Source organism: Neovison vison, chromosome 5 (assembly GCF_020171115.1).
Source record: "Neovison vison isolate M4711 chromosome 5, ASM_NN_V1, whole genome shotgun sequence".
Lineage (NCBI taxonomy): Eukaryota > Metazoa > Chordata > Mammalia > Carnivora > Mustelidae > Neogale > Neogale vison.
Window position 1 is genome coordinate 163,773,414 of NC_058095.1, and position 25,201 is coordinate 163,798,614.

Below are 25,201 nucleotides of genomic sequence, written 5' to 3' on the forward strand. Positions count from 1 at the left end.
CTGGCCCTTCACACACACACACACACACACACACACGCACACACGCATGCCCCATTCCACACATTGTGTCTGTTCTCTTCTACCCTGGAGACACCCTTATCTCTCCTGCAACGACTACACACTAAGACCAGTAGACAAGACAGACACCAACTCCAGTGCCTACTGCATAGGAAATCCCATTCTTGCCTCTTATTAAAAAAAAGAAGAAGAAAAAGAAAAAGAAAAAAAAATCACTGAATACTTCCGCATTCCACAGATCAGTTCAGTCCATTTGGTGTGATCCGAAGGTGAGCGAGGTTTTTCCTGTCCTTGCTCTGGCTCGCTCCTGTTCCTGTCCTTGCTCTGGCTCGCTCCTGTTCCTGTCCTTGCTGTGGCGCGCTCCTGTTCGCGTCCAGGCTCTGCTCCCTGCTCTTTTCACACCCTCCTGTGCCCTGAGTCCGATACAGGAGCAAAATTCCGTGTGAGGAGGAAGGGTTGTGGCTGACGTTGATGCATTTCATCTGACGTGTGGCTCCCGAGATGAGGATCATTGTCAGCCCAGGTCGACTAACAGACAGGGCTCCGCGGTGACGCCAAGGATGGAGAAAGGAAATAAATGTCTGCTACTGACAAAGTCACAATAGGTGTGTTTTCTCGGAGCACTCTGTACGCCAGACCCACGGTGACCACGTGGTGCTCCCCCCCACCCCGTGCTGGGCACTCCCTGTGAGGGGACACTGACAGAACCCTACAGGGGGACCACTCTGGGGTGGCGGTCGGGGGGCACACATCCAGTGCTGTCCTGGCTGCTAAGAGGGAGCCCGGTGGATCCTGGATACAAATGGGGAAGCGATGCACTTCCTTCCTTCCTTGCTCTAAGGAAGCAAATAACTCGTTTTAGAAATTGCCAAATTTGCTGCAACAAACTTCAGATGGAAATCAAAGACATTTTACAGAAAGTCACAGAGAACTTAAGTGATTTACCTTTGGGCATTAAATTCCCAAAGCAGCCCAACGTGGGAATCGTAAACACAGTCCAACTAAATGCAATTACAGGAATCCTTGACTGTTTCTTCTTCTCTGTCCCTCCCCTCCCCCTCCCCTTCCTCCCCCTCCCCTTCCTCCCCCTCCTCTTCTTCCCCATCCTCTTCTTCCTCCATCTTCTAACACAGTTTACCTCCACGCCAGGTTAAATAACGTGCATGCAAGGGAAATTTTACATCGATTTTTTAAGTGGCTGGTAGAATTTTGAAGGGCATTTTAAAAATCCATAAAAAACCATTATATTGCCATGGATTTCAGCTCAGGAATGTCAGTTATTCAGAGGAACTTTCAAATAAATAAACAAACAAACAAATGTCCTTCTATAGGATTGATAAAACCCTACAGGTAACATACTGGGCAGAGCCGCTCTAGATCCCACTTGAATAAAACTTCCAGATGTTCTGATATCCACATTATAGATTCTTACTACCTCTAGGTTCATTTCAAATGGTCATAAGGAATTCTAAGATTTCTTAAAAGGCACATTTTTGAGAGCATTCTAAATATTTACATGAAAACAGGAGTTTTCTTTCCTTCAGTTTCTTCTGTTCAATGGTTCCATCAGTCCGCGATAACAGTGTTAAACCTGCGTTCAAGGATTGAAACACGTATTTGGCTCATTGTAAAAACTCATCCTCACGTGGCTGAAGAAGGTTACGTCGCGGTTGGACAAGGTTCAGCGCACGGTGGATGGAGACTTGGGGGCTTGGGGGAATCAGGTGGGGTTTGGGGACGTTTTAAGGAACAGTGTGACCGAGATGACCCTGCCGGACAGGAGATGCATTTGTTTGACACGCTCAGTCACGGCTTCCGTGTCCCTGCTGCTTTCCGCAGGTACAAGCCGCTGGCCCATGCGCTCCCGGGCGAGAAGCAGCCGCTGTCTGCCGAGGAGAAGTGCCGCCTCATTCTCCAGCGGTGCAAACTGCAGGGCTGGCAGGTGAGTGACCCGCGGGCGACCTGGCGTCGCAGCTCGGGATTGGAACGCACCAGCCGGGTCCCCGTGGCTGCCAGCAGCCTCCGTGGCAAAAACGGGAATGTGTTTGCGACGAGCCACTGGCGTGGTCCCTGGGAGCACATGGGTCTTTCGGATGTTCCCGTTGTCGCATGTGGTGTGGGACATGCGAGGGGGCCCGCGGGCTCCCTCCACAGCACAGACGAGAAGTTCGTGCCACGTGTTGTTGGCCCGTGTGTCAGTCCCCTTGTCACTCGGGCTTCCTAAGGGAGTGAGCGGAGAGAGGAGGGCGTTGGTTTCTTGGCCCCTCGCCTGGATCCTGCCTTCTTCAGACCCGCTCCCTGGCTCGTCCAGGGCTGGGGTGGGGGGGGCTGTTTGCTGCTTCTCAGCTGCCACACACGGGAGAGGTCACTGTCCCTTCTACCTCACTCCATGGCAAAAGGTTTGTGTTTGGAAATATTCAGTCTTTTGTGTGACCCCTTGGTTGGCAGAGTCCAGGGGCCCGTGGGAGCAAAAGCTCTTCCTTCCAGAAGGAAGAACTAACATGACACAGAAGAGCCTGGGGGGGGGGCTCCCCAGAAACAGCGGGGTACAGTTCTGATTTTGTTCAGCACCTGAAATAACATCAGAATGCTGTCTGTGATGAGTGTGGAGAACAGGAGGTTTGAAACTTCTGAAAGCATTTGGGAACATCCTAGCATTTCAGGAATGGGAAACAGAAGAAAGACGCAGACGTCAGAAGGCCGGGGATGTTTCCGGCCGTAGAACAGCAGAACGTGCCCACGTCGCAAAGAGCATGGCTGCCAGTCGCTTTGGCAAAACTAACAATTACCAAAAGCAGCCATAAATGTCATGTTGAAAAGCCTGGGCATCTCTAAGAGACAATGTAAGATAACAGACGAGGCCAGAGATGCGTGCTTCCCTTCTGATGGTTCGGAATCACGGTTGTATGTATGTGGCTGCGTACACGGGGTGGGGGTGGGGGGTCCGTGGGGCTGGCATCGGCCCTTCCTGCGTCTGCGGAAAAGGACATGGAACCTGGAATGTCAGACCGATGACTGATGACTCCATTGTCTGTGCCGCCCAGTCTATTATTTTCTCTCCTTTTCCTTTGTTTTCAACTAATAATGGGACGAGCTTTAAGTAGTCTGAAGGCGGAGGCGCATGCGGTCGGTAGGAGCCGTGTACTCAGAGGTGGGATTGGAAAGGGAGTGAGGGGGGTTCGCTCACATGGGACGGCATCCGCTCACCGCTCTGCAGCCGGGGGCAGAGAGGCGGGTTCACATACAGGACGGGGACGCGGGCTCCAGGAAGCGGACATCATCGTGACTGAATCACTGCTGGGATTTTGAAGTCTTTGGGCAGTCGTGGTTCCTGAACACGGAACTCCGAGATTTTCTTGTAGTTTTTTCCCTTTAAAGTATATTCCGAGGGACGCCTGGGTGGCACGGTCGGTCAAGGGTCTGACTCTTGGTTTCGGCTCAGGTTGTGAAGTCAGGGTCCTGAGATGGAGCCCCGCGGCCTCTGCTTGAGATTCTCTCTCCCTCCGCCCCTCCTGCTCGTCCTCTTCCCATTCTCTCTCTCTCAGGGGAAAAAAGAAGAAGAAGAAGAAGAAGAAGAAGAAGAAAGACGCACAGATAAGGATAATATGCTTTATTAATCCTGAAAGGCGGCATGGGTTGTGGAGGAAAGGCGAGGGCATCTGGAAGAGTTGCTCCCCCAGCGGGTGGTAAGCCCGGTGTGCGACACACATCCGTCCTCTGATCGGGGTCCCACACAGGTGCCTTCTGACAGCCACTCCTTCTGCACCGCTGCGTGGGCTGGGACACTCGAAATCGCAGCTGGGGAGGTATTATATCGCAACACGCGTTGGAACTTTGAAGAAGTGCATCAAAATAAAAAACGGGGACGGGTTCCCCTTGCACTGCACTGCTCTGTTTTCCCCACTCCTTCACTCCCCAAAAGGAGACTAAAAATACGGGAGGAAAGAAATACATGAACCCTTTTACTCTCCGCATGTCGGGCTGTGTGCTCCGTGGCGAGCTGGTAGGAAAGACGGCTTTCTTCAGCTTCTCCACAACGTAACGTCTCGTGTACTTTCTACGGTAAGACAAATCCCTGGCTTCCTAGAAATAAAGCTTGTTCATGTTACACTTTTATGCTAGACAGAGAGCCAAAGAATTTGCAATTAAATAATTTATTTAATTAGAAAGAGAGAGCGAGCGAGAAGGGCAGAGGAGAGGGACAGAGAATCCTCCACAGACTCCATGTCCCGTGCAGAGCCCCCGGCCGGGCTCCATCTCATGACCTGAGCCGAAATCCAGAGCCACGTGTTTAACCCACTGAGCCACCCAGGTGACCCAGCAGAAGAATTTTTTTAAAAACATCATTTATTCCTGACCTGGAAAGTCAGACCCGCCAGTTTCCAAAGCAAAGCGTGCGTCGGAAACGTGTCCTTCGCTGCTGGAGGGGTGGCTGTGACTCCCCTCCCGGCGGTGAGCCAGGACGAGTCCACCGCGGAGCCGTGGAAGCCGCAGTGAGGTCCTAACGGAGGGCTGTCGCTTGGGAGCACGAGTCCCAAATCACCGAGAGCCACGATGTGTGTTTCTATTAAGCAGTCAGTGTTCATCCCTGGGTCTGAATGGTTAGCGGGAATTAATAGTCCCCCGTGCCCATATTTTTAAAAGCAGCGCAAGGAGCCAGCAGGGATCGGACCCATCTTTACTGTGGGAAACTGCGCAGAGCATGAGCTAGAAATTCAGTTCTCTTTGCTAAAAATACGATGAGCCTCTTACCGCCGCTCTGATGGGTCTTGGAGGTGTTGGTCGTGGGCGCTTCCGCTCTCCTTTGCATGGATCAGACTCTGCGCAGGGAAGCCGTGGAGGCGTCAGCAGGGGGTCCGCGCCCCCTCTTCTCCCACTTTCGTACGTTGTAGCAACGCGTCCGCTTCTGTTTCAGAGGCGGAGGGAGGCCTGCCCCGTTCAGTGCCGCTGGGTTTGTTTACTGATTGATTCTCCGCGGAGTTGTGGGTCTGGAGTCAGTGTGGGAGGCCCTGGAAATGCTAATATTTTATGCACGGTGATTCCTCTCATCTGTAGAACACGTTATAACTGTCCCGAGCTTTGGCCTTCTTTGATTTAAACCTGATAGCAAGGGTACGCGGAGAAAGGAAAGTCGGCTGGGTGAATGGTGATGACCTCGTTGGGATAGGAGGCGACGCAGCCTTGCAGATGGCCGTGCTCATCAAGGGACCAGGCGCGGTTCATGCTGGGTTTCCGCGGAAGGGCCGCTCTGCCGAGACCCGCACCTGTGCCTCGCTAGGCTGCGGTCTTCCCACGGCATTTCACGGGATCTGTGTCTTTTAACGCAACCGTCAGAAGCGCTTCTATGCAGATGACGCAACTGGAAAGGCAAAGGTTCTGCGTCGCGGCGTGAGCTTTGATCAGAGGCCGGTGCGGACCTCGTTCCGACTCTGAGCAGATCGCGGTCCTTGTCTCCCACGCCGGTCGTTCACCTGGCAGGTGCGGGAGAGTCACAGGGACCGCGGCCGTGGCAGGTCGGTTCTGATCCCAGTCGCTCTTACCCAGACCGTCAGCCAGTGACCCCCACGCGGCACAGTGCTTTGGGACTCCCCTTCCTCACTGCTTCTTGGGGGGAAAAGGAGGAGAAGGGGAGAAGGGAGAGCGAGAGGAGCAAGAGCAGGTGGACAGGGAGAGCGAGCTGGAACCAAGCAAGGCCTCTGGGGGCGGTTTCACTCCGATCCGTAGCAGACCCAGCCCCGCTCCCGCCGTCTGGGCAGCCCCGGGGCGGGAAGCAGTTCTGGGAGGCAGTCCTGGAGACGGAGTCAAGGTGACACTGGCTGTAAGCCGTTTCGGTAAATCCCCAGCCTGAGGCTGCCAGGCCTCAGGTCGCACACCTTCCCTAAGGTCACGGACGGCCTGTCCGTCCCCTGGGATCGGTGCGTGTCAGGTCACACACCTTCTCTAAGGTCGCGGACGGCCTGTCCTCCCCTGGGATCGGTGCGTGTCGAGTTTGCTCCTGCGTCCCCAGGACAGGGGGCAAAGGGGAAGGAGGCGCGGTAGATGGTAGCGGATAAGTCTTGGTCCCTAAGAAGCGGCCAAATCATTATATACATTTTACACGGATACACAGGTGTTTAAGACTGTTTACGATCTGGAATAATTTACCACAAAAACCTGAGAGTGGTAATATCTAGGGCATGGTTTGGAGACGACACTCAGAAGTGCAGCCTATCTCTATGATTCGAAGATAAATGTGTTCATAAATTACTTTCTGTAATTGAGAATTATTTTTAAAATTTGTTACCACCCCATAAATACAATTTAAATAGAATATTATATAGGGTCAAATTAATTATCTTGAGCATTTATGAAAAAGACATGTTAGTCACATTGACTCTGTTTTGCTCCAAAGCGCTTTTGCCTTCAAGTGCTAAGTTAACCTGTTGTATTTTCCGCCTCACTTCTTTTTTTTTTTTTAAGATTTTATTTATTTATTTGACAGACAGAGATCACAAGTAGGCAGAGAGGCAGGCAGAGAGAGAGGAAGGGAAAGAGACCCCTGCTGAGCAGAGAGCCTGAAGTGGGGCTCGATCCCAAGACCCTGGGATCATGACCTGAGCCGAAGGCAGAGGTTTTAACCCACTGAGCCACCCAGGCGCCCCACCGCCCTCGCTTCCTGAAGGACCCTCCCACCTCCTGTCCCAGGATTCCAACCACTCACCACAAGTGTTGGCAAACCCGCTCGTGATGCTCTTCTCTTTACGTTCTCAACATCGTGGCTTTCACATCAGATGCTTTTGTTTTGAACAAAAGTGAAAAATAACCAGGATGTAGTGGTGGCTGCCAAGGAGTCCTTCTTTCTGGTGGTTTCTTGTTCATGCAGACGCTGAAATGACTTGTTCTTTCAAATACGGCGACCTCCTCAGCGCCTCGGCCTTATTTGATGTGGATTTACACCAGTTATTTGAGGAGGAGCGGAAGGTTCTGGAAGTAAGCTGAGTAGACACAATATGACTGACTTGCAGTACTTTTGTGAGAGCCCCGTGTTATTTCTTGTAGGATCTTAGTTTTCTTGATGAAACAGAGTCTTCAGGTGACTTCATTTGTGGAAAAAATACAGAGAGCTTGAATTAAGTCACAGAGTGAAAGCAAGTTGTGTGGATCCGCAAGCTATTAACTGTCCGTGGTTTGTTTTTAACAATTATTCTGATACATGCTCTATCTAAATACGGCCATTTTTTAGTTCAGTTCGACTTTCAGGCGCCTTTGAAAATAATCCCTCCGAAGCGAGGCACATGGAATCAACCGCTTTCTGCCCTGGTCTCCGCACGCCACGGCACAGTGAGTGGCAGGCCCTTCGGCCCATGTGGAACATGCCTGTTTTGCTGTGTTATGTCATTTATGTAAAGTGAAAACTTTTGAAACTACTAATTCTAAGTGGAAAAATAACTGGTATAATCTGATTTTCACACATTTTATATGAATCAACTGGTTATAGGATGATTTTTTCTGTGTAGTTATTTGAATGCTATATTCACTTTAAAGCCGTCTGGCGGGGTGGCGAAGGGAGAAACAAATCTGTTGGAGTCCGTCCGAGCGCGGCTAGGGGCGCCACTTCCCAGCACAGAGGCTCGGAGCGCCGGGCCAGTCGGTGCGGGGGGATGGCTGGCCCGCGCCGGGGAAGGCTTTCGCGGTGAAGTTTCACTGTCCCTTCGGTCATGCTCCGAGGGCTTTGGGAAGTTCTGTGGGCGGGCAGGGAGGGGAGTCGGGTGAGGGGAGGCTCCTCGAGACAGGGGCGCCTAGAACTGTTGCTGGGAACCCCAGAAGGGGAGTTGAGAGAAGGCGGCGTGGCGTCAGGAGGAGAAGGCAGACCCAGGAAGACTTCGGTGACTTAGTCTCGATCGGACAGGCAGGGAGTGAGGAACAGAATGGGAGCTTCAGCTCCCTCCCAGCTAGCCCGCCGTATGATGGCTACTCTCGCGCCTGTGGGCGTGTGAGTGTGACAGACAGACAGACAGAGAAGGGCAGAGGGACAGAGATCCGGAAAGGACCAGCCAGGGGCTCTCACAAAAGACAAACCCCAAATCCTAGTGAAATACACTTTTCCTATTTGTGCTGGTTCACTAACAAAAAAATTGCAAGAATTGTTTTCCTTACCGTCATCTTCTAGTGTGATTTTCACAGGGTGGCCTAGATTTCATGGCGCGTCTCCATAAAATATATGATCTTTGAGGGAGCCCCTCTTACAGTGCTGAGCATTGCAAGATTAACATTTTACCATAACATTAAATAAAATCAGTTGGATGAAGGATTTATTATTTCATTAATCTAAAATAGTAGAGTAGAGAAAAGATAATAAAAGTAAGAGCAAGAAACTGTTGAAGTTTTAAGCACCTTCTACTTTTTTTTTATATCTTCTAAGACAAGACAATGGTATTAGAGCCCTTGGCTCTTATTAGCACAATAAATTAATGGTTTATAACCTTTGTTTTATTACTCAAGGAGCACTTCATAAATCAGCTGTAAGTACAGGCTAGAAAATAGCCTATAAAATTATTCTTTCTCCCACATCCCTTCCCTTTCTCTAGAATTATTAATGCTAAAAATAATAAACATTAGGGATCTTAGAGTATCTCTTGGTACTATGTGCATTATAAACTGAGAATTACTATATCCATGCACAATATTGACTTCCTTTTTTCTCTTGTGCTACACACACACACACACATATGAACACGTTTGTGTTATGAAAGTAGTGTTTATTCTTGATAAGGAATTTGAAAAATAGTGAAAATTAAAGAAAAAATGCAGATCACCCATCATTGAACTACCCAGAGTTATATACTCCAAAGGTTGGGTGTGAATTTGCTGAGTCAGCTTTAAAAAATAATATTACAAAGTCTGATTCCTGGGCAGTGTGTCTGTCTCCTCTTTCACTCTGAACTCCACTGAGGAAAACTCCCACGTCGTCTCCAGATATATCTCTCTAGATACATGCAATAAGTATTGTCGTGCATGTGTGTGTGTGTGTGTATGTGTGTGTGTGTTTCACTATTACTTTCCCAACGGCGTCGGGCACACAGTAGATCCCGAACATGTATTTGCTGAAGGAATGAATAAATGTACTGCCTACCACATTTTTTCTTGGGAAGTGAAGGTGTCCACCATCAAGCCTTCCCGACATGGTGGCTTCTTCATAGTGTTCCTCTAAGCTTCCTTGCACAAAGGCCTCCGTGTAGTACCTGCACTTAATAACTGGTCAGGGAAACGTAGCCGTGCCTATTCCTAATCCAGCTCTCATCGCCTACAAATCCAGTTCACTTCCTCCAGCTCCAGGATTATTGGCCGATTGAGTCAACAAGCATCTTTTGAGCACCCCTGATGTCCCTGAAGCTCCACGAGGAGATACGGTGCATGGTAAAGGCGGAACGCCGTGGCCTTCTTCCGCGGGCTTGCCGGCTAGCAGGGCCGAGAGGGGGAGGGGGAACCACAGTCAACTAATGGAGAAGGACAGGAATCCATGCTGGGAAGGAACCCACAGGACGCTGGTTCAGAGAGGCAGGTGTCATGAAGAGCATCTCTACGATGAACACGTGTGGGCTGAGATGTGAAGGTTGAGGAGCAGGAGGCAGGGTCCAGGGCGGGAGCCGAAGGTGCCGCCCCCCGAGATAAGTTCAGCTGAGGGCTGGAGGGGGGACAGGCTGGCTGGAGAAGCAGGAACTGGGGGGCAGGGGAGAGAGCGATGCCGCGGGGCAGTGTTTCTCAACCTTATGCTTTCATTATCACTGCACTAGGGAGGAAAATTAATGAGAGAAATTACTAACAAATTGATTACTGGGAAGAGTAAAAAAAATCCTTCACTCTGACAGTGACTTGTGGTCCTCCAGAGCTCATTCCTCCCCGGCGGCCATTAACAATCGCCTGACAGTTACTAAAAAGTGGCGGTTCTGTCCATGCTTTCTTTACCCAGGGCTCCGTCTCGAGTGTATCGACCTGGCGCTATTTAGTCCTGCAGCAAGCCTTTATTAAGCACCTATTGGCTGCCTCAAACCTTGTAATAGCCAAGGATTTTTTTTGCTGATCAGGAACTGGCTTCACCCTTTGGGGACACCAAGTCACCACCTTGAGAATGAGACTTAGCGGTGAGCAGGGACCAAGCCCGTGAGACCTTGGTTGCATCAAAACACCACGTTCTGCTTCAAGTTCACCGTGAAGCCATCCATAAGCTTTAAAGAGGATAATGAGGTGACCTGATTTATGCTTTAAGCATGAACCAGTGTGTTGCTGGACGCAAGAGCAGGGCTGGGAAGCCAGTATACTCGGCCTGCAGCAGCAGAGGTAGGAGGGATGGGGCAGCCGCTGCGGGGAAGGGACAGCGGCCTTTGGTAGATGGGGCTATTAAATCCCTTGAAGAGTGAAATGTCCTTTAAAACCGACCTTATTAACAAGTGTGAGTCGGCCACACGAAATAGGGCGGTTCTCGAGATGACGCGAAGGCCTGACTCTCTGGGAGTCGAACGCAGAAGACGGTTCGCAAACATACATGCCGATGAGTCTCAGAGAAGATGTGAACACACCACGCTACAGATATTTGGAAAATTAGGAAATCAATGTAAGTATCTTTTTTTAATATCTAAAAATGCTCTTCAGGACGAACGATAGAAGAGCCGGGGCGGCATGAGTCGTCCCAGTTTTAGAAGCAAAGCAAACCTCAGAAGACACGCGAGGCAGAGACTTGGCGGACTCTGGTGGGGGAGGGCCCCCTGCACGGACGTGTGTGTGTGCACGTGTGTGTGCGCAGGCCTCGGGCAGGACAGCGGGCTGTGACTGTGTGTTCACTGCAGCTAATCATTTATAGCATACACATTCCACGAGGCAGGTAATTTTTCGTAGTATCGAGGCCGTTTTGTTAAAAACCGAGACCGATGTTGTTCCTTCAACGAATGCATCCACCTCTCCGATGTCCTCCTCTCTGATTCTGAAGGCGATCGGCTTTGTGAGGCTCTGGCTTTGGTTTGCTTTTACTGATGGGTAACTTTGAGCAGAAGAGGTTTGCTTTCGTCAAGCTCTTGACCACATAGATATGATTTCTGGAATGAAGCCATGTGTGGGGTCACATAGGGAGTTACTCACCAGTCAGCTCAGAATAAGAGTTTTTGTTCATCTCTGTTTGCTGTACAGGTCATACTGTTCTAGGTGAGAGTAATTCATTTTCTAAACCTGTAATTATATGTAATTCGAGCAGAACCACCTTCCTCAAATACCTGAAGACGTGGTACTCTGTTCGATGTGTGTGGCTGTAATTATCTTCTCTGTGTTGAAGTTAAACTTCAAGAATAGTCTATTTATAACAAAGAGAACTTGTATTTTAGTATAAATGTATCCTCTGAGGATGTTTAAAAATACATTTAGAGCCAGACTGAACATTAGAATATTTCCATTTGGTAGTTTTTCAAAGCTACCATGAAAATGTGAAGTATTGAAATAATAACAATGAAATGTACACACATAAAACAATGTCCATCCTTGGAAACGCAGTGAATCCAAGAAGCAAATAGGGAAATATGTTAATTCAGCTTGAGGAAGATAAATTTTAGTTAAATGGTTATTTCTCTGAGCTTCTTGACAGGATAGGCCATATTCTATTCATCCTTGGGGTCCTAGAACCTGGCAAGGTGCTGGGTATCAGCCCCTGGCAAATGTTGGGATGGATGGATGGATGGATGGATGGACAGACGGATGGACGGACTGTTGTATAGTTGGTTGGATAAATGGGTGGATGGACATATTCGTGGATGTGGGGATGCATCGAGAGATGGATGGGGGAGTGATTGGAGAGAGGGAGGGATAGTTGGAGGTGGGTGGGTGGATGGAGGGATGATGAACGATTGAGGAGTTGGAGAGGACAGACCACTGAGAGGACAAATGGGTGAAGAAGTATGAGACAGGAAAGTCAGGAAAGCTATTAGATGCAATGCGCCCGAGAGTATGTGAAAATGACACAGAACCAGGAATCAGTGCAGGACTGTTCGTGGTGGGCATATGGATGTGTTGGGGTTTGGAGCTGTTTCTGTTTGGAAAAGGTTACCTCGTAGGCACAGAAAGTGCTTCGCATGGTAAAAGTAGAAAGAACCGTGTTTTAAAGGAACACAATGACATTCCCAGATCAGCAGGAAGGAAAACAAGGCTGATGGGAGAGGGATGCAGACATCAAAACACATAAAAGAAGGACTGTATTGTTCAGAATCTTGTCAAGAAAGCTGATTTAAAATTGGGAACAGACCTACTTTGGTAGGGCACTTGAAGAGATAGTGGGCATATTTTTGGAGTGCTTGTATTACAGTGAATGACACAACTATGTCTGCAACTTTTGATGCAGCTGCAACATGAGATACCTGGTCTTTAAATGAGAAGTATTTCTTAGAATAAAGCTAGTGTTTTTAAAGTAAGGGATATTAACATTTTCAAGGATTAATTCATCAATAATAAGGAAAATAGAGCACTTTTGCAGCAAAAAAATAAAACAAGCGTTCACCACAAGGTATTATTAAGTGTATGGTGATCATTAAAAAATATATTTCAATAATAATAGGTATAGAGAAGGGCAGTATCTAACATAACACTGACAGCAACTACAACATTGTTTAATACAAATTCCATGCATAAGAATGCTGCCGTCCCTCGATCATGTCTACAGAACACTTGCATCAGTTTTCCGCTCACATAGAGTGCGTGGGATGTTGAAGTAACAGTAAAAAACACCTATTTTAGAAGAGTCAAAAATGTGAGCTCTTTAGAGATGAATAAAAATCATATTGTGGAGGACTTTGAATGCCGAGTCCAAAGTTATACATTTAAACTGCTAGGCTTCATGGAATCATGAAGGCTTCTGGAAGATTAATAAACTGGAGGCAATGTGCAAGTCCGAGGCAGGTAAAAAATTGGAGGATGAAATTTGGGAAACCTGGGAAATTTGGTGGCCCCAGAAATATGCAAGGTTAACATTTTTGTTTCTTACTCTTTTCATTAGATGCGTTTTTGCAAAATGACCAAGTTCAAAGAGTTTGTTATATTTCGTTTTTAAAATGTATGTAAAGTGAAGTATTTTTTTAGTATCTGGGTTCATATTATAGCTCGTGTCCAGAAAAATCATTCTTGAAATTCTGCTTTCTTCATTTTGGTGTCCCGTCTACCTTCCTCTTCTCCACCTTGATGGATGTAACTGAAGATCTTCGTACTTGCCCGACCTCATCCCAGCACACTGTATCTCACAGTCAAGTTGAATATTCAGACGGGTATACAAATAATGACAACAAACAGGAACTAGCGCTGTTGGGGAGGTATATACAAAGTGTGTTAGCGACGGGGGCATGCTGTTAAAATGAATTCATTATTTTGAGGTACACGCTAGACTCAGAGTTCACCAAGCCATCTGTGTTTTCAAGGGTGGACAGGAGCATCTCCAGGAGGTGATTAGGAGAAAGGTATATACTACGTGTTCAGCCAGAGAAGAAAAGCAAGCTTCCCTTCTGGAAGAGCAAACAACGTGATCTAGTTCGAGAATAGATATGTCTGAATGCACTGAATAAAGCCATAGTATAAAAAGTCTAATAAACATTTCCAAAGAGCTTGAACGTTATCCTGAAAATTGCCCGCTATTAAATCATGTTGGGCAGGAAAGTAACATGAGTTTGATGTTTAGAAAGATCACTCTGAAGATAGTTTTGCCCATGTCTCCCAGTCCGTGAATGGGGGACGTACCTAAAAGGGCGAGGCCAGTAGTAGGCTCCTCCTGTGGGAATCCTTGGGTTGCCATGGAAACCCATGGAAACCTGGAGTGTCTGTCCCTCTACCCTTCCACAGGAGGGCCACCTCTGCCAGCAAGCTTGCCTCCCCTGTGCTTTGTCTACACCTCTGTGATCGGAGGCAGGCTTCAGTGATGGTGAGGAGGAAAAGGAGAGAAGAGAGAAGAGAGTCTTCAGGGGTCCCGTTGATCTCTACCTAGGGCTGCCTCAGGTTTACCTACGTGCCATCCATGGCCCTCCAGTAGCTGTCTGCGCTCCCTCAGCAACCCCCCAGAGAGACCCCCAAGACTGTAGCAGGAATTGAAGCTTTCGAAGTCATCAATGACAATTTTATTTAATCCTTTAAAATCTGTCACTTCAAAAAAAAAAAAAAACCTAATGGTTTTCTAATAAAAATAGCAATGACTATAATTCACAGATGGTTTACTTTTACAGGAGTCGGAATGACATTAACATTTTAATCTCAGATCAGAACACTCTGCCTCTAGGGAGGGCACAGAGAGAGGGCTCAGGAGGCGAACATTTTAACCCCTCCTTCTCCTTCTCTCTGGTCGTGAGAAACATCATTTTATAAGAGAACGCAACCAAAATAAAAAATATGGGTGATTGGAACATTTCATTGCATCCAAGTGAATCCTAATTTATTGGATTTGGTATAGCACACCAAGGCAGAGATGATGGCAGTAACTTGACGGGAATTCATTCCATAGAAAAAATTAAAATGGCCAACGTTTTTCTCCTGGTCAAAATCATTAATAGACAATAAAAATATAGAATCCTTTTGATCTTGTCTGGATTTCCTGGTTAAATAAGATTCCTAGATTTATGTCCCCGTAATCCTTAGCCTGAAGGATAACAGAGGACTTAAGAATACAGTGTGTTATTCAAAATAGTTTCTGACAAAGAAATTCAAAATACTACTAAATGATGAATTTCATTCTTCAAGGAAAGAAGAAGCATTTACTCTAAACCTGACATCTCTAAAAGACCAGCAAAGTCAAACAAATGTTAACATTTCCAATGGATATCTCCAAATATTGCCAATCCACAAATAAATTACACGGTAAAATGTATGTATGTGTAAAGAGTGAATGAAGGAATGAATGGGTAGGCCCATAAGGTAAGCACAAAGTACGCCCAAGTAGCCAAATGAAGAATTTTTTGGCCATCTGAAGGGGATGGTGGCATGATACCCAGCCATGCCCACAGAGTCTAAGGCTGTGCCTTAGCGGGACACCTGTGTAGATTTGGGCTTCTGTCCCCTCTCCTCACACTGAAATGGGAGCCCAGAAGCCTCCCTCATTACAGAACCTTTGGTTTTACCTCTGGAGAATTTTCCTGGGCCCAACCATACCAGAGCCTCAGAAGGAGCCTGGGGAGCAGGTCTAGCCCTCTGGCTCCCAGAGGAGCATCTGCCTGTCTAGCACCGCACCCTCCCCCGCCAATGTCCCATGTCTCACGTTCCCACCCAGCTCTTCCCTTGCCATTGTCCCAATCCATGGATCTCAGGAAGGACTCCTTTTATCCCGCCTGCAAGACAAGCAGATCTGCTGTGTGAAGCACTCAGACCCGCCTTTGGGTCCTGTGAAATCTCTAAGACGCTGTGAAAAAACCCTACTGCCTCCATATTTACGCCCCTTCTAATTTAGCCTCCATATGCGAACTGGAAAGTGGACGTTCCTGAAAATACTGTCAGGAGGTTTCACTTTTTCTCACTTCCTTTGTCTCAGTGGGGGAGTGGGGCTAGCTGACTCATTGCTCCCCAGCCTTCTGTCTTACATCTACACCACTTGTAGACTATCTTCACCTTACTTTTCTTTCCTCGCCCCCATTATTTGTCCTATCACCTACTGGCTGCCATGACTTCTCTCCGGTTTGCTGAATGACTTAGGGTCCGGCTCATGTTTTCAATGACCGTCATAACTTATTTTCATCCTTGAAGACATTATCATCCATCGCGATGACTCATCTTCTTATACGAGGACTTCACAATTCCTTATGTTCTGTTTCTAATCTGAATCCGCCCTCCCCACATCCCCACCACTTGTGAAGCTCAAGAATATATCTTCATATTCTCCAGGAGAGATGTAAATGTATATGCATAATGGCAAGCATGCAATGCAATATAATAAATGAGGAATCATTCATAGGATGTTCTGGAAACACAAGTGAAAGTCATCAAAGCCTACTAGAAGTGGATTAATGGCTCTCAAAAATCTAACAATGGGAGTGGGGCTTGAGCTCGGTAATGAAGGATGAATAAAAGTTGGCCAAAACACAGGCAGCTGTGGTAGGTTCTTCCCGATCCAAATCGTTGATGACATGATATTGTCTCACTTCACCAAGTACCTCCCAGAGCCAAGTCCAACAACCCATTCTTCAGACAGTTTTAGGAAGGAACTTGATAAATTTCAAATACAATTTCAGGAGTCATTTTTAGGAAATTTAGCTGGGATCCTCTTTCAATCTTCCAGGGGATCCACTTTGCTCAGAGAAGAATGTCCAGGTTTTCCTGGAGTATTCTTCACGATGCGGCCACTGGTTACATGTGTGGACCCTTCCCTTGTCACTGTTGGTGCAGCTAGCCCCCAGCATGGTTTTCTGCCCCTAGCTGTTCACAGGCTGCTTTTTCTGCTCCACATTCATCTTCTCCCTCTATCCCTAGACACCCTGGAGAATTCCTGCCCATCCTTCGAGACCACATGGCTGAGATAACTTGCTTCTTCGTGAATCCTACCTCACCCCATCTCGATTCCCCGTCCTTAGATGTAACTCGTCATTTTTGCTCACTGCTGATCTTCCCTAGGAAGCTTGTCTTTAAGGACTCTATCTTCCCTCACATCCCCAGCACCTCAAGATCTACCTACTTCTGTGTTTCGAATGGCTGTTAGAAATGTCACTCTGGGAGCTCGTTGTTGTCCTGTCCAACTCCCTTCTCGTCCAGGCAGGGTCCCCATTTAATTAAGAGAGTGGAACTGGAACCTAATTGTCTTAATTCCATTCCATAGGTCTTTCCCCCCTGTTGAGCGCCTCCCCTCCCCACACACCTGACGAGTTCCCCTAGCGATCATCACCGACTCCACCCATTGGGTCATATTGCTGGCTGTCACTCTTCTGGACTTGCATTTTGGGACACAAGTTTGCATGCATTTTGCCTTTGCGATTCGGTTTCCCACAATGAGTTGCATACGACAGCGATGAACAGAAAGACGCCATGCTCCCTCCTTCCCGGTGCCTGTCTCACAGATTTGTTCCGCGGCGCTCACAGACAGTACCAACTGTTCTTCCTGTTGGCTGCCAAAATAAGTCAGCAGTTGGGAAGGGGGGGAGAAAAAGACTATGAATTATGGAAAATAACTCGGGAGAGAGAATGGCAATACAGTGAGAAAAAGTAACAACCCTCTGTAGCCCCCCACCCAGGTGAGTGTCTCAGATCTCAGCAAACTACAAGAAAACTAAGCAAAGAACAGCCTCCAGTCAAGCAGGAGCCTCTGAGACAGGACAGTCGTTGAGAACTTGCCCCGTTGATCTGACTCAGTGGCCTGACCGCCACCACGGAGGACTCAGGCCCCAGTCTCTTGCACAACCGTGTGTTTCATTAAGACGGCTGATGGTGGCGAAGGGGCCAGCTAGGGGGATGTGACAGCTGGATGGGGCGTGACAACATAGGTCTGGAATAAACTCAGTTTCCAAATAAAAGGCTTCATAAACTGCCTCTGGCCAGGCATTCTGGAGACACGTCTGACCTATAAACCCTTCCAGTGCCTGACAGTGTTGTACACAGTGTGACCTGCGTAAACTGTGGGTGTCATTGTGATGTGGGCTGGAGCGGAGGGGTGCTCGCAACTCAGCGACCCGGCGCATGCTCGGGAGCACACGCGTGAGTCTTTTCGTCATGGTGGCATTTGTCTCAAGTCCTAAGAAGATGACCCTGGACGTGTCACGAGGGGTGCCAGAGCAGTACTTTTTCCCAATCTAGCAGAACCTCACCTCCGAGCTCCCCCAGCACCTCCTGTCAGTATTTACCAGGCTCCTCAGAATTATTTACGCCTGTTTCCCCCCAAAGCCTGCGAGAATTTACACAGCGAAGGGCATTCCTCACATCTACCCCCAGCTCTGGGAATTCTTAGACAATACGCACGACACCCAAGAAAATTATTTTGACGACGCATGGGTGAGGTTTCTCATTCTGTGGCTTGAAGACTTCCCTTTGGCCGCTGTCTTCCTCCGCAGCCGTGCGCCCGGGCTAGCTTGCACACCACCGTAGCTTTTGCGGACGCTGCTTCGGTAACACGCTTCTTAAAAATGCTGCAGAAAAAATGAATAAATAAAAGAAGATAAAATAAAATAATTAAAATCCTTCAGAGAAATGCTTATTGTACTGTCATTTACAGAATCAACTAGATGGTTATGGTGCACAGATGACTTTGTCAATGACTTTCTACTTTGGGGCTGCAGCTTTGTAACTGTGGGCTTCTGAACAGTCGGTGTGTGATAACATACAATAACATGTAGTGGGAAAAAATTATGGAAATGACACATTTGTGTGTCCGCTTTATGGGGTCTGTTGGTCTTTTTGTTTTATCATTTTCTTTCTCATAAACTCAACTCTGCATAGAGTTGAGGAAAGGAAAGAATCACAGAGGTAGGAGAAGGGGATGGTCTCAGCTCCCGGTGGGATCAAGGCCTGTGTCCCTCCTTGGCCAGACGTGGCACGGTCACCACAACTCTCTGTGTGGGCCTTTGCAAGCATTAATGCCATGTGAGCACACGGCAAGCACACCTCCTCGAATAAAACCTTTGGGATTGCAAGTAGATGTAGTAGTGTTTGGAAAAGAAATTAAGGAAAATGTACCGGAATTAATATTGTTAGCTGCGTTTCTTCTAATCCTCTTCTGGAGAAATCTCTTGCCTGACTGTTCCCCCATCACCATGGTTGGTATCTCCGTGCAGTCATGTCTCCTGCTGTTTGTGTTTTAGATGGGAGTCCGGAAAGTGTTTCTAAAATACTGGCATGCTGACCAGCTCAATGATCTGTGCCTGCGGCTCCAGAGAAAAATTATCATCTGCCAAAAAGGTAACAATCACGCCCTCGCCTTTCTGAACCTGTCTGAGTTGTGAAATACAGAGTCTCGTAGGGCATCCCCGAGTTGAAATGTCGGTGGGACCTTCTCCGCGGTGGGCCCCTCCGTCCTCGCGATGACACCACGTGCAGGTAGGGCCCGGGAGCTGAGACAGCCCTTCCCGTAAATCAGCGCATGCCTGCTTGGCCCCCGCTGTATCTGGTAGCCATTCCACCTGAAATTTCATATCAAAGTTTCACCTCCCTCAGAGTTCGGAAGAGGGACTATTCGTCTTTTATAATGTACACAGCCACCACCTTGCAAATATTTACACTTGTTGATCTGGGCAGAAAGCACAGGGCAGGAAGACGTAGCTTTGAATCTTCACTGGGAACCGCCGCCCCCCGCCACCACAACGAGAACCTATATAAGGCCATATATAGGCCATTTCCATCAGCATCAGTGGTACGCTGGGATTTTATGGAACCCTCCACGTGCCTTGGGAAAATCCTTGACTCTTCCCTTTCCTTTATAGAGACAATAATATCAGACTATTATCTTTGATAGCAGACAGCAACAGCATTTTCGTGTTGGGAGAGATCCCGTGCAGAATTTTTTCCCCTGCAAAAACCCAAGTGACCATTGCAAACGGGCACATCAAAAAAAAAAAAAAAAAAGTCTTAACTATGCCACCCATAAAATGTATATATACTTACATGATTTGATTATATTAGATATCATAAATGATATCTAAAGAAAGGTAAAAGAAGGAGATACACAGGCTAGTTTTGGCAGAACCTGTTATAATGAGCTTAGCTCTCTGATCCCTCCAGAAATGTTAAACACAAGCACAGCTCGTGGATGCAGAAATCGGTTTGATTCTGTTCAAGCCTCTGTCCATGGAGCCCCTGCGTGAAATCTCCAAGGGGGGGTCCCATCGTTTTCTGATCGTTAAAAAACCCTGCTAGATGCTGGTGCTTCAAACTGTCTCCGCAGAATTGTACAGGCCCAGCCCGAGAAATGCTCAGAAGTCAGAACTACCTTCCAAGTTAAACCATCCCTCTTAGCCGCCGCAGGCCCTGTGGGGGTGGCGGTGGGGGGTCTGGGCGTGGGTCTCTCCCTGTCTACACACCCCTGGGACTGGCAACAGGGAGGGGACAGCCCTTCTGTCTGACTGGGCCCATGTGGGCTGGCCTTGGGGGTTTTCTAACGTGGCTACAGGTGTTCAAGGGTGGCTCTTGGCTCTGCGGGAGCACACCTGTGGGAGCCTGGGTGCTGCTCACCTGAGAGGTGGCCTGACCTCTCCTGTAGACAGTCACCTGGACTTCTCCCCCACCCCCAGCCTCTGGCCCTCTGCCTCCAGTGCTCTCAAGTAAGCCCCTTTCAATGACTCCAAGCAGTCATCTCTTTCATAACATGGACATCTAGTGCCCGAGAAACACAGTAGAGGACCCCGGCACGGTCCACCGTGTCCTCCAGACTCCAAGGTCGCATGGCTGGTTCTCCGCCTGGGCTGCCGAAGTCCCTTGCAGCAGCCTGGAGGTCAGCAGTGGTGCAGGGAGCCTTGGGGATGGAGGCAGTCCACCCCAACTCTAGGCAACCCCTGTTTCTCTCTGGCTTATGAGCATCTGGCCCCTTTGTCCTTCATCCACGGAAGGAGAGGCTGGGGTCCCAGGTCAGTCTGCACTGCCACCATTGCAGTTCTCTGCATGGGCTCAGCCACTCCTCTGCTGTGCCCTGTGAGCACTACCTGGGGGCCAGTCAGAAATGCAGAGTCTCGGGCCCCCCCTCCACATTCAGCATCTGTCCTTACATCCTCAGCTGGAGCTGGGATGGGGGTCTCGTCGCCCAGACCAGTGCCCTCAGCCCTGAGCTCTGGGGCCAATAGAGAGTCCCATTTACTGTCATGGTATCCACACATAGAACGGGATCCCGAGTTCTCCTGGAAATGTTCCCTTCCATACAAGGAGAAGAACGTGGACCCCTTCTTCGCTCAAGGGTGCTCACTAGGAACATCTCCCCGATTTAATGGCAAGCAGTCAGGTGACCCTACTCACCTGAAAGTGAAGAAGAACTCTAGGTATTCCTTCACGATGGAAGATAAAAACTGAGACAGGTCTTAAAAATGTGACTTCATAATAAAAACCATAATTTCAGATTGCATAAATGAAATAATGGAGGTAAAAGTATCTTTAGAACTACAGGCTCTTAAATGCAAAGCATTAATTATTGATTTTTATTTTTATATCTCTTGGAACAATCCCTTCAGTACTTTTCACTAGTGTGAAATTTACTCAACATTTATACAATCTGGAGTTATTTTTTGTTTTTCAAGTGTTGTCGTTTTTCCTTTGTACATGGTGAGGTTGGGGAGAAAGCCTAAACTTTCAGCATTTTAATATTCAGTGACTCCTAATGGAAGTTTCTTCCTGACCCTACATGTTCCCTGGGTCCTGGCTGGAAGCGTCAGGAGAGCCAACTTTTAACTTGTGTGAAAGAGAAGAAGTATTGGTGATCGATTGTAACAAATTTATTTTTACGAGTTGCCTCTTACTGAGGAAAGCAAGTTTCAGCAGTTGGTTTATCATGTTAAAGACTCTTTAAAGGCTGTAGTAGCAAGTGTGAGAAGACAGAGTCCCCGGATGTGGGACAAGGGCCCCCAGTGAATGTCCGTGCGGTGAATAGCTCTTCTCTCACGGCGTCACAAAACGTCCGCCGTGGCCACATTAATCTTCCCTTTATTCTGAAAGATTAAACATCTGGGATATACCCTCACCTTCACCCTTGCAGAAGTCAATGTCTCCATTGTTTTTACCGTAACAGGAACGAGCGAGCAAACGGACCCATTTGGGCTCTTCTCTTATCTCTCGGGCCCACCGCATGGTTGACGCTTCTGCCTTTTACGCTGCGTTTTTCATTCCTGGAAGTCTGATCATACCTTTCACTGCGAATTCTTTTCCCCCTTTAGATGCGTTCAGCATGACTGTTTCACAGTGAACTTAATACAGCTGCCTTCCAAAGTTAACTGAACATTTAGTATCGCCATTGGGTCGGGGGAGCCTTAAGCATTTTAGATGTCTGCATATTATTTGCCTCTGGAGCCATAATTATGGAAAGTTGTGTTCGGCTTTCCACCTTCTAATCGAATAAAGGCATCAAAATGAATATTCTAGATAAGCCGCACATTTTTTCTTCTATTAGCAGAGAATAGTTTAAAGCACTTAATGTTTTACAGGACTTCCACCCCCACCCCCCCCGACACTATAAACAAAACAAAGTGCCTTTGCTACACACATCGGTTTCTTCCCCTGAGATTTTAGTTCTTCTTAGAGTTCTAGCAACTCCTTCTGACCTTAGAAACTTGGAATTGGAAGGGGCGGCGTCCTAAGGTCAAAAGGCGCGGCTGGATATTTGCACCTGTTCACGGCACCCAGGAAAAGGGATTGTTGACCCTCTCGGGCACGCTGACTCCCTGTTGCAGGAGCTGGCCCGACCTGTGCACACACCACTCATCGTTAGAAAGTTCTTCTTCGTGTTGACAACAGTATGCTTCCCGGGGTCATCCCCGTTGGTGACCTGCTCTCCGGGGAGCCCAAGCAGCATCTGGGTGGTCCGAGGAAAGGGAATGAATTTGGGTGCATAAGCACAGAGACTTGAAACCTGGCTCTACCCTCCATTGGTTGTGCTTCCATGGAGGAAGCTTCGTAGCTTCACTAAGCTTCTCTTTCTCTGGGTGCACAATGGAGACAATGCTTTATGAATCATCCTTCATATGAAGTGGGAATGAAATGAGAGAGAGCCCGACACATGGAAATGCCTTTAAATGGTGGCATCGCTACTTCTGTTCTCAAGTCGTAGCATTTGTTACTGACATATTAGCAATGTCAAAGTGTGTTCACTCATTTGTTTCTCCTAATTCTTACACATTTTTCTTGCTAGCACCCCTTCCCTGGAGAGCAGGAAGGATGTCCTCAATTCACACATAATCTCTTTCCAGAGTCTTAAATGCACTGCTCGTTTTTTTTTTTGTTTTGTTTTGTTTTGTTTTTTAGGAGTTCAATCATTGTCTTATTAATAATACGTGCGTGTTTTTGAAGACGACTTCCAGAAGCCTCAGCCGTTTCTGTTCTACTCGGATATCACGAGAGATGAGCAGTGCCCCCTGAAGTGACCCAGTTGCTGCCACACTGCAGAATTCTCTCTGGTTTAGACCAGGTTCCTTCCCACTGACCTTCTTTCTTTCATCCGGACCATCATGTCTAGCCTGTGTTTCAAAAACAAGTGTGGATGTCTCATTCCTTAGGTTACAGATTTCGCCTCTTAGTTGTTATTGTTGCTGAATGCAGATCCCTTTCCAGACATGAGATGAGAAGGTTTTGTAAATCCCAGTTCTGGGTGAGATGCATCTGCCGAGGCATCCGTGTGTTGGGACTGTGTGTGTGTCTGGGTTTCGCTTCTGCTCCTCTTACTGACCCATGATTGTGTTCTTTTATGGAAGTTGTAAGAGGGTTTCTAGCACGCCAGCACTTGCTTCGGAAAAGGAGCATCAGACAGCAAGAGGTCACGTCCATCAACAGCTTCCTGCAGATTACGGAAGACATGGGGCTGAAGACCTACGATGCCCTGGTCATTCAGAACGCTTCTGACATTGCACGTGAAAATGACCGGCTACGCAACGAAATGAATGCTACTTACCATCAAGCGAAGGTGGAGGCCAGGCACAAGCCAGAGGAAGGAACCAAAAGGTAAAGGCAGATCATATGCAACTTTAATTATCTTTATCATTGATCCAGTGGAGTCAAGAAAATCCCAGTAGTTCTTAATGCAGGGTTCCGTCGAATATGACGGTGGGTACGGGAACGAGCATGGGCGTGCGTGTGTGTGACTTGCTCTTCGAAACCTCCGAGCAATCTAAAAGGGTCCCTTCTCATGCTTTCTTTTCACGCAATGGATGCCCTCTGCTAGTTTCTCCGTATGAAACGGTTATCACTTCCCCTACGATGCTGCATCGCTCACTGTCTCAAGGCCACGGTTTTAAGGGAGCTCATATTTCTGTCTTAGCAAAAATATACAGCTCGGTTCTTGACATCTTTATACAAGAATTTTATATATACAAGGTGACTCATAGAAACTTCTGGAAATCTGAGCCAAACAACGGAGAAGCCACTCCGAACACAGAGAAGTGGAATCGGTGCTCTGTCGGTCTTAGATTTCCCTTAGTAATTTGTCAGTTTCGTTGCCAACGGGACAATTTGGGGGAAACACTTCTCGTCGTCAAGTTCGCTTTGGACGCTGAGCTTGGGATAGAGGTGTGGAGGCGACCTGCTGCTTCTCCGACTTACTGGTCTTGCCTCTCCCTGAAAGACGGGGACACCCCTGATTCTCGGGCCCCCTCTCGGGGACCTGGGTCCTCCCTCGGTGTCAGGCAGGTGTTTGTTTTTCCGTAGAAACTTGGCATTCACTGGTTGTTTCTCACGGAAAATGACTCCCCTTCGCCTCGGCTGCCTATGTCAAATGATTTTTTATTAAACATGAAATGGCGATGTGTCTCTCGCTAATTAGCTTCAAATATCTCCGTGATTAAATACTGAAAAACTTCCCTTTGTACGGAAAACTGTAATTAAACATTACAGGGAAAACAAATTATTCACTGAGTGCCCTGCTTTCATCTGAGGCTAGTTCGCCTTCTACACGGGTGTCTGGCTCTGCCCCGTGGTGTCTCCCCCACCCCGGCTGGTGTGCTGTCGCACAAAGATATAATTACAAACACAAATGCTCAGAGACTCCTCGTGCGATGAACGCATGGCATCTCCCTGGTACACGATTACATTGACGTGTGAAGCCAGAAGGGACTTTTTATTTTTTTTTAAACCAGATAACTATTAATTTTATCTGACTTCCCGAATAATATTTGTTATTTTCGCTGCTGGAACTCAACAGCCACCGCAATTTCCCCATTTGATTATGTATTCATTTTGCCTGATATAAAATTAAGTGAAGAAGTCTTTTCCTATTTATTTATTGACTACCAGCGGTTCGCTTGGCATTGTACACACCGATGGGGGAACGGAACAAAGATAATCATTCTGCCCATCGTTAAATAATTGCTCGTGGAGTTTCACTGGCAAGGAGAAAAGGGGAGCGCGCGGGAGAGAGAAGCGTAAACCACTGCTGGTGTTAAGTCAAGAGCGTAAATGCGCGACGGTGATGAACTCCCCGCATGTGATGCATCAGTAACTCTCTATTAAGACGGATTTCCCAGAAATTATCATTCAGATTGAAATCCTGGTTTTTTGATTTGCTTAATAATCAGAGTGTGAAAACTTCACTCAGCGA

At 47.7% G+C, this 25,201-nt stretch overlaps 1 protein-coding gene across 1 annotated transcript in view; it reads left to right on the forward strand.

Moving 5' to 3' along the window:
• MYO16 (myosin XVI) overlaps positions 1-25,201 on the forward strand; it is a 432,663-nt gene that overhangs the window by 336,000 nt on the left and 71,462 nt on the right. Inside the window, exons 27-29 of the mRNA XM_044250091.1 lie at positions 1,858-1,960; positions 18,783-18,879; positions 23,364-23,610. Of these exons, the coding sequence (XP_044106026.1) occupies positions 1,858-1,960; positions 18,783-18,879; positions 23,364-23,610 (447 nt within the window). The remainder of the gene's footprint in view (positions 1-1,857; positions 1,961-18,782; positions 18,880-23,363; positions 23,611-25,201) is intronic.